General features: G+C 46.9%; 1 protein-coding gene across 1 annotated transcript; it reads right to left on the bottom strand.

Moving 5' to 3' along the window:
• Nucleotides 1-311: 311 nt before the first annotated feature.
• Kplce (KPRP N-terminal and LCE C-terminal like protein) lies at nt 312-1,127 on the bottom strand. The gene has a single exon (XM_027953670.2). The coding sequence runs from the start codon at nt 1,125-1,127 to the stop codon at nt 312-314; it is 816 nt and encodes a 271-aa protein (XP_027809471.1).
• Between the last annotated feature and the right edge of the window lie 8,752 nt (nt 1,128-9,879).

The raw sequence follows: 9,879 nt of genomic DNA on the forward strand, positions 1-9,879 counted from the left end.
TCATGTTGATGCAGATCATTCTTCTAATTGAAAAACAAGAGAAGAGAGAGAGCTTTTCAGACAGAAAAGCACGAATGTGAATGAAAGAGACAGACAGGAAGCCACCGGGCATTGCATTCATGGTTTTATTCTTGCCAAAGTTTGGGGTTTGCGCTAACTTTGGCAGGCTGCCTTGATAAAGAAGCAAAGGACGGAGGTGGAGTGAGGAGGTTCTGCATCACTGAGGTGGGCCGGGGAGGGGACAGAGCTGGTGAGGGTCTCAGAAGGCAGAGCGGGGCTGTGCGCTCTGGAGCAGGCCCATCCTTTTATATTTAACAGCAACAGTCATCGTCACGGTCACAACACGCAGGACCTCGGGACCTCATGGGGATGATTCCCAAACAGCAGCACCCAGAACCGCAGCCCCCAGAGCCGCAGCCCCCGGAGCTGCAGCACCCAGAACTGCCGCAGCCAGAATCCTCACAGCAGCCTGATGATCCTGTGTTGCAGCCCTGGGGACGCTGGACCCAGCGCCTCAGGGGACTGACCCCGAAGGTCCGGGGAGCCAGACAGCAGTAGCTGGTGGAACAGGGAGCAGAGCACGGGTCAGGGGCACAGCCCTGCGAGGATGAGCCACCCCCAGAGGCCTGAGCGTAGTAGGTCTGGGAAGGAGAAGACTGGACGTAATACGTCTGGGTTTGGCAGGGAGCTGGACATTTCACGTAGGTCGTCTGGCAGGGAGCAGGGCACTTCACATACGTCTGGCAGGGGGTCGGGCATTTCACACAGGTGGTCTGGCAGGGAGCCGGGCACTTCACATAGGTCTGGCAGGGAGCCGCGCATTTCACGGAGGTCGTCTGGCAGGGAGCCGGGCACTTCACGTAGGTTTTCGTCTGGCAGGGAACTGGACACTTCACGTATGTCTGGCAGGGAGCTGGGACCCTCACATAGGTTTGAGCTGGGATTGGAGCTAAGTATGTCACAAAGGTCTGAGGCTGCGAGGGAGCAGGGCCTGTCACACAGACAGTTCGGGTCTGGCCTGGACCCTGGCCCTGAACAGCAACACCACCGGACCCTTGGGCAGCCCCCAATCCTGAACCTTTCACACAAGACGGAGCAAACTGTGCCGGCTTCTGCTGGTCACACATCTTGCTGTGACTTTGTGAAATCTGAAAAGAGAGGTCTCATCAAAACTGTGAACCTTAGAAGTCTTCCAGAGAAAAATGCAGCTTCCCCTTGAGACAGAGTGACGGGCAGGCCGGGACCTTCCTGAGAAGATCATGGGCACCCAGATGCTTTACCCCTGGCAGCTGCCAACTGTCTCCAGCCAGGGAGCACCCCAAGAAGGACAACTGATGTCAACAGACCCTGAGCTACTCAAGTCTCAAGCTGAGCCTGACAGGAGCCAAGAACAAGGACAAGGTTGGCTACGTGTCCGCCGTTTGCTCCCTGATCAGCCGGACCTCATTTTACTTCCCTAATAAGTGGACCTAAGAGAACACCCCACAAGCGCACTCAGAGAAGGGGTGTGGGCAGCACAGGTCTCTGGATTCCCTTCCCACACAGAACCACTTGCTACACCTGTCCCCGGACTCTCGCGTCCCCGGCTCCAGGCTTCCCGCCGGCTGTACCGCCGTCTGTCTTCATGGCTGTCCAGGGTCCAGTCCTGGCTCGTCCTTCATCCTGTGTCTCTCCAGCCCAACCTCACCCGCTCTGTTTCTTGACAAGTCCCTACCCCAGGTGGAGAGACTTACCTTCTCTCCTGAAGAAGCAAGACTGCAAGGAGGCAAGGATCTGAGGAACCGGCAGTCGGGAGACTTTTTATAGGGCAGCAATGAGGCAATTTAATGGCATCTAATGAAACACCGGACATCACGAGGACCAGGGCTGATGCTGCATTGGCGAGATTCCTCCCCAGTTCGCCTGGCTCCTCAGTCACAGGCAGGGCATGTCTCGGCTTGACTTTGAATTTTCCCAAACAGATAAAATGATTCCTGCTGCCTTCTTCATGAAACAAGTCTACCTTCTTTTCCTAGAAGTTATGAGTGATGCTCATGCAATCCGTCCCTAATGGAGCTGTTTCTAGGCCACTGGAGTCTTCAAAGACTTGTCCAAGATACAGCTAGATCCGCAATGTTGGGTACATTATGTGTTGCTACCTGGATCTGGGTATTTGTTCAGGGGGCTTTCTTGGTGGTTTATGCTGGTGTAGGTTTCGGGCACAAGAGTGTAGTTCAGTGTTCTCTGGATCAGAATAGCAACAAGCCCCCATGGATCATCAGGTTATTCCAAGTACACTTGAGAAACCGGGTATGCGCTTGATGATCCCAGACTCTAGGTCTAGACATAGAGACACCTCTGTTCTGGGACCTCCTCCTCCTTCCCTTCCTGGGTCTCACTTCCAGGCTTAGATTCCCAAGAACCCAGAGTAGGAGGAATCACAGCCCAATGAACCCTGTGTGATCACAATAATAGTAGCACCTAACACCTAGCTCCATGCTTTTTAGGTGCTAAACAATTGACTAGGTGGGTACATTCGCAGGTGGATGTTACTGAAGCCCGGAAAGATTTAGGGAGTTACTCTCCTCCAAAGTAGGTAGGTAGAGAAACCAGAATTCATATGCAGGAGATCTGCTTTCACAGACATGATCTTTATCACTCCCGTGTGTTGGCTTTTCTATCTGGGCAGAGCACCATCCTGGAATCCTGCCACCTTTCCTTTCCCCAAAGCAGTAGATGTTACAAAGAAAGGTGGGATGATAGCTCTTGAGCACGTAATTTGTACTGTGAGCTCTCTCAGCCTTTTTGTCTACGTTTAATCTTTGCAGTTAACTTGTGAGCAGGGTTATGTCAGCCTCATTTTTACAAAAGAGGAAACTGAGACCCAGTGGCCTATCTCAACGGTTACGTGATGGAGTATCACTGGAACCCAAACCTGTCTATTCCCAGAGCCTGAACTCTCCTTCCTGAGCCATCTTGGGTTGTTCAGTGTAAGAGGCTAGTTTTGAGTCTGAGCCTAACACTGGCTCCAAATGTCACGTAGGATCAGCCAGAGCCTCTCAGGTAAAAGATGCTCCTGTATTTGTCCAAAATAGATCCTGAATTCCCCTGAATCCATAAGCTTTTAGGCTCACAAATTTCCTAAACAACAACAACAAAAATACAAAGCCCACTATTTCACAGACCCTCTCCCACCTCCAGCCAGGTCTTATAAGGTGCTCCAGAACAATTTGGAAGAAATAAGAAGAGGAGGTTCTGCCCCAGGCTTGGAAAGTGTCATGCCTCCTCCTGTCATTCCTGCCTGATGGGCATGTCACACTCTGTAACCTCCCCTATGGAGCCCACCAGTCCCTCTCCCAGTGGGAGGGATGAGTGGGGAGGGACTTTGGTCCAAGTCTTCCCATTCCTGCTCCTCGAAGCATCTCTCCTGAGGGTAATCCAGTCCTGACGTTCTGTTAATGGAAGGGGAAAGCAGCAACCTCTTAGTAGGGTCAGCTCCTTCACACGAATAGCTTTTCAAATTCCGTCTTCGCAGTAGTGTCTCAAAGAAACAAACAAGTAGCTTGCCCGGGCTCACATAGCTAGAAGTCACAGAGCCAGAACTTGAACCAAGGCATAAGGGACTGCAGATTTAATTGTTTTTTCACCATGACATACTGCCTCTGGCATTAAAGTCCGTCTTGCTTAGGAACCATATTTTTCAGTCACTCACCAGTCGGGCTATGTTGTATGTAGGATGGAACAGTGCACTTCACAGGAAGGAAATGCCCCCCAAAGCTGGTCAATTTAACTCAGGTCCACAAAATAGAAAAGAGACTGAGGGTGCAAATAGGGAGAGCTGAGCTCTTCTGATTCTACCACAGCCCCATTCTGTGACTCTCTGGGCATTTCATTTTCTCTAGTTAGGGAAGCCCCTTCCAGCCAGGCTATCTGTGATTGTAGGAGCCTGTTCTAAAAAGGAAAGGCAGACTTCCACGACCTAGCTGTCCATGGAGCTGTTCCCACTATGATTTTCATTTTCAAGCCACCATCTAGCATCATAAGACCAGAGAGACGTTAACCGAGTGAACATATTAATGGATGGATGGATGGATGGATGGATGAAGATGGATGGATGAGGGTGCTTTACACTGAGAGTATAACTCAGACCAGGCTCCATCCACGTAGGAAGGGCTGTCCCATATTGGCCAGTCTGTACATCTCACATCATCTGGTAAGGCTCACTTCCCGCTCTCTGGGGTCAGGATCTCACTAATGGTTTTGACATCTCCAGGCAACGCCAACATCCCTGGTGAGAGACACGGCATCCATGTGCCACCTAAACAGGTGGGTGGGTTGTGCTCCACCCATTTTATAGGCTTTGGAGGCAAGGCATGGAGAAGTCAGATGACAGGAGCCAGCTCCAGGATGAGTCATGGGGTTATCTCCAAAAGTCCCTAGAAGTTTCCTCCCATTTGTTTCTTTGGACACCAGCTCATAGAAACACAGACTTGTGGATTCATGCAATAATAGTCCAGTGGATTCACAGGATCATAGCTGCAGATACTCATCTCTGGAGGGAGAGGGGACTAAAACAGGACCTGGGGATCTGGTCTCTGCCGGGATGCGGGTGAATACCAGTGTCATTTAGCCCTAACGAGCTGCTCTTCTTAGGAAGATCTGCTGTTTTTAAAAAGCTCCCTGTAGCCCTCCTAGTTAATTTGTTCCATGATACTTAATAGTTAAGAATATATACTAGATTAACACTCAGGTCCCTTACAGCATCAGCATCCGTGAGACTGAAGTGGGTGGACGGCATGAGGAATAGGGCTCTTCTTTCAATTCACCTGGACTGCATTCTTGAAAGGTTGTGACCTGTCCGTCCAGCCCCAGCCATGGCAGCCACTGACCTCCGCCCTTTCCCACCCCCATTATGTTGTTGGGTGAACTCCAGAACCAGAGTTTCGGATAGTGTCCTGTGAGCGGTCCCAGCAGGGCTCTCTGGGAGGGCAGAGCAAGGAGGATTGTTTGTTTCTAGCATCCTGAGCCAGCGCAGCTATTTGGCAGGTCCTAGGACCACAACAGGAGTTTGGGTGATGCTGCCCTACCCCTGATGCTTCCAGATCTCTGAGTAACTCCAAGAATTCCTTTTACTTCTTCAGCCTCTCAAAACCCTTGATGATAAAAAAATCCCCTGCATGGACCTCACTATATTTCAAAAAGCCAGAGTGCTCTCTTTTCATGGCTGACACTGATATCCTGAACATGTGCATTTTGTCTAACATAGAGAATAAGGTCCACTCTTCTCCAGGAAGAAGAAGAGAGGCACTTAGCAAGTGAAAAGAAAAAAATATGTAACTTCAGCTGGTGGTGAGTGTGAGAACAGGAGCAGCACCAACCAACCAGGTTCATTTCAGTGGCTACTCTGACCCCCACCTCAGTTCTGTACTTGCTCTCAGTAAATGCATCTGAGCTTCCTGCATGACCACATGCGAAGACAGGTCTGCAAGACTAGCTCTATCAAATCCAATGCTTCTGTCCTGGAAGAGAGCCCTAAATCAGCAGAGCTTTGTGGTTAGGGGACTCTTTACCTCTAGGACAGAGAATGGAGAGAAGGAAAATATTTTGCTGGATTCCAATCCTGACTACTGGGTCTCTGGTTTTCTTTAAAGATTGGGTCTCTACAGTATTTAACTAAACCATATATCCACAGTACAACCAATGAGAGCAGCTACAAAGACCAGTACTTTTCCCCATTCCATTCCCAGGTGGACATGGGCAGCTCTGCTGCCTTAACCTCAATCTTTTAGCAGGGGGATGTTGCCTTAAATTGTGAGTATAAAGCAACAAGTCAACTTTTACTTACGTAGGTAGGATTTTGAGTGGCATGCCTACTTCATGACCAAAGTATTTTTTAAAGTTAAATTTGTCTGGAATTATAGTCAACCCTTATTTATTAGTTTCACAAATAGTGCAGAACTTTTGATTTTATTGAAGGTATAAACACATGAAGAATATTCCCTGCATGTGCGATCATGTCAGAATGAACCCCACTATTTCGTATAACTGCAGTGCATTAATAAATGCATTTTAAAAGAAGTAATCTATTAATGTTTATTAGACTGATTTTCCGCCAATCCAGTTTTTTTAAAAAAAATCTCTTTTCCTATCCAAGAAGCATTAGGATTTAGATAAAAGGAAAAAAAGTGTTTTTTTTAAAGAAAAGTCATATTGAGTCTTAAAGTAAATTGACTGTTGTGAAGCACATGCTTTAGGGTATTTTCGATGATCTTATGAATGTAGATATTGACATAAGGCAAAAGAAGACAAATTCACAATGTGCAGAGCTGTGGTGGCCTCTGAGAAGCCAGCCTTGTGGGGTTATTGGATGGATGGGGACAGAGGAGAGCAGAGGAGGGAGGCGGAGGTCACCCTCGAGGCTGGGATAGTCCTTTGCCCTTTAGGTGAAACTGTTCTTCAGGGATCTCCTGGCCCAGCTCAGCAGCAGCCTCCAGAGCAGCCGCCCGAGCCCCCACACTGCTGGCCACCGCCACTGCCGCACAGCCACCACTGCCCCCACTGCTGCCACCACTGCCACAGCAGCCACCGCCACCCCCGCTGCTGGCAGCAGCCCCCACCCCCGGAGCCACAGCAGCCCCCGGAGCTGGAGCTGGAGCCGCAGCAGGAAGAGACCGGAGCTGGGCATGGGGCTGGACACTGGGGAGGACACTTAGGGGGACATTTGGGAGTGGGACACTTGGGAGGAGGCTGGCACTGCTGCTGGCTTGGCTGACAGGACATCTTGGTGGGGTTGGGGGAGACCTGAATGGAAAAAGAAAAGAAAAGAAAGCTACACTGTAACTCAATGTTTAAAGCTCTTAAGTTTTCCCATTTTGAAGTCTCCCCCCAGGGTGACAGGGAGGGTAGCTAAAGTATACACTTCTAGAGAAGCCTCTCTGAGACAAGGAGTGCGACCCCTTCGCTTTCATCTCCAGATTCTTCTGGTTCTTGGCATTCGACAGATGGTTAATAAGTGATTGCTTAGCTACTAAATTGAGGCATTGGAAATACTGGAATGGACATCTCGGGCCATTGCAAGGACACGTTTAGTGTACTGCAATTCTACCCACGTGAATCTATGTTCAAATGGAGTCTAGAAATCGGTAGAGAATCGTGTATAAAAGAAATTTGGGATATGCCTAGTCAGAAAAATGGGCCAGGGACGGGGCAATCCGGATCACTTACCACCTCCCTGTAGGAGCTCAGAGGCGGCCCTTCCCAGTGGGCTCCTGCTTTGTCCAGAGCAGACCCTTATTCCCGACCTCTGTCCTTCACTGTGGGTCTTCCTCTCCACCCTCCACTGCTCCTTCTCCCAGAGTCTCTCTCCAGCCCCGTCTCCGTCCTGCTCATCCTCTTCCCCACTGGATTTCCATGGAAACACTCACCCTGTCCCCAGACACACCACAGATGCTTCCCTGAGGAGCCAGCCGCTGGGACACATTTAAAGGGACCCAGGGCTGGGCTTCAGGGTGAGCCAGGCCTCTGGAAGGAGCAGGATGCGCTGTTGCCTAAGTGGAGCGCGTCGGGGTTACTCCTGACATTCCCTGCCTCTCTGCTCCTCCCGTGAGAACAGGGGTGGGAATGCGCAGGCTGCTTCTCAGGGACAACGGGTGGAGTCAGGACAGGACGGCTACTTCTGGTGACTCATATTCTCAGGCCGGGTCTCCCAGCACCACATTGGAACTTCCACTTCAGGTCAAGCTTCTGATGTTGAGGGTGCCTTCCTTCCCAACCTCCCTCCAACCTCTCAGTCCTTTAGGAAGACCTTTGGCACCAGGAATCCAAGACTACCCAGGGTTAGCTTCCAGCATATTCCAGCCAAATTTCAGCCAAGGGTGGTAATCCCAGATGGTCCATCCCAGGTCTCATGTACCCTTCTCCACACCTTTAGACCACATCAAGTCTCCATTCCCACCTGGGGACAGAGACACCCTCAGGTAAGGTGCCTTGTCTTCATATTTCTCTTCTAGTAACCATTCAACCTGGAATTCAAATATAGTATTAGATCTTAATGTCAAGTCTTAGAAAAATGGAATATAAACGTTATCTATAATATAACCCATGTCCTCATTCAAACTGGGTTTTTTTTAAGTTTAAAGAAATTTAATAAAATCTAAAAAAGATATATAATTATTAGAAAGTAGGATACAAAGTTTTTATTTTAAATGTATTAGACTCAGATAACATAAAATATTTCAATGTGCAAACTTTTGGTATTATTAAGAAAAATTTCCTAATAAGATACCATATACTAGTATAACCTAGATTAAAATTAGGAACAGAAATGCCAATTTACATAACGACACAAAGCTTAAAATTAGAAACCATCTTAATAAAAAGGATCAGATCCCAAATGAATAAAAACTACAAAATGCTCCACAGAGAGTTTAATAAGTAGAGAGACATACTATTCTCTCAGAAGGGATGAAATTATTTTTTTCTTAGACTAATTTAGAGATTTCATTACAAAACAAAATTCAGATTTTTGTTGATAATAAAAGTTACTAAAATTTTAAGTACCCTTTAATATCATTCATATTATTTGGAATTCTGCTGTAAAAAAATTTTTTTATGTTTTCCCACATATGTTATCTTTCTGTTGCTGTGACAAAATACCTGAGACAAATCAACTTAGTTATTATTGTCAATGAATTTGACTTAAGTGACATTTGACATGGGCCTTTGGAGGGACACCTCATACCCAAATGATAGCACATTTATTTATTCATTCAATCATTTATATCAGTTTGAGCTCATGTATATTTATTTATGCTATACTTTGAGTTATAACTCAATGTTTCATTATCTATGTTTTTCTGAAAATTTTTCTGCTTTGGCCATTGGAAGCTCTTTCGGTTTGACTTCTATGCCTTTTTGATAAACCATGTGGTCAGTTGTTTTTCCAATAGTTCTCATATCTTTTCCTGGACAATGTCATTTCAGAACTAGGATGTGGATGACACTATTGGGATGTCATTGCTCCCAGGCCCTCTCAGCAGTCAGAATGAGGTGATACGCACATACGTCCTTGGCATTCCAGGCAAGCTCCCCACCACTGAGCTGCATCTCCAGCCAAAGCAAATTCTTATTTTAAGTGCACTTGACACATTCATTAACATCGACCTTATTTTGTGCCTTGAAACAAACCATAACACATTTAAAAGAACTGAGATTATATAAAAGATGTTTTCAAACCATCATGGAATAGAAACAAACCAATAACTGAAAGATATCTACAAATTTACAAAACATATGGGAAATTAAACATCACGCTTCAAATGATCTATGAATCAAAGAGGAAGTCACAAGTGCAGCTAGAAATCATTTTACTTGGATAAAAATGAAAGCGCAGAGCACCAGAGGGAAGGACTAATGCAGTCCTTAGAGGGTGACTTATGGCCTAAAGCTTTACATTAGAAAAGAAGATGTGTCTCAAGTCAATGATGCAACCTTCTTAACAAAGAAAAGAAAACCAAATTAAGTCAAAAGCAAGAGGAAGTCAATAATGGAATTAATAGCATAAATAAATCATCTTGGAAACAGAAAAACAGTAAAGAAACTTAATTACTAAAAGCTGTTTCTTTGGGGGAAAAATAAATACAATTGGTAAACTTCTAGAGAGTGACCAAGAAAAAAGACACAATTACAAATATTATTTATATTAATCCTTTGAGCAAATTAGCTTCTGGCAAATCCTATTTGGCGCCTTGATTTTCTCAGTGGGAATGCCTTTTCCAGTGCCGAATTCTGTCGGAATCACTCACTCCCTGTTTCAGGTGCCCTGAGTGCTGCCTCTGGCAGGGATTGTCCCTCGGCCTAATTAGAAATACAGCGTGGACCAAGGCAAGGACTACTGCGTTT

This window comes from Marmota flaviventris, chromosome 10 (genome assembly GCF_047511675.1).
Source record: "Marmota flaviventris isolate mMarFla1 chromosome 10, mMarFla1.hap1, whole genome shotgun sequence".
In the NCBI taxonomy this organism is placed as follows: Eukaryota; Metazoa; Chordata; class Mammalia; order Rodentia; family Sciuridae; genus Marmota; species Marmota flaviventris.

What these genes read in the sequence shown, in the direction of transcription:
- Kplce (XM_027953670.2), bottom strand. Translation starts at nt 1,127, where the DNA reads ATGTGTGACCAGCAGAAGCCGGCACAGTTTGCTCCGTCTTGTGTGAAA.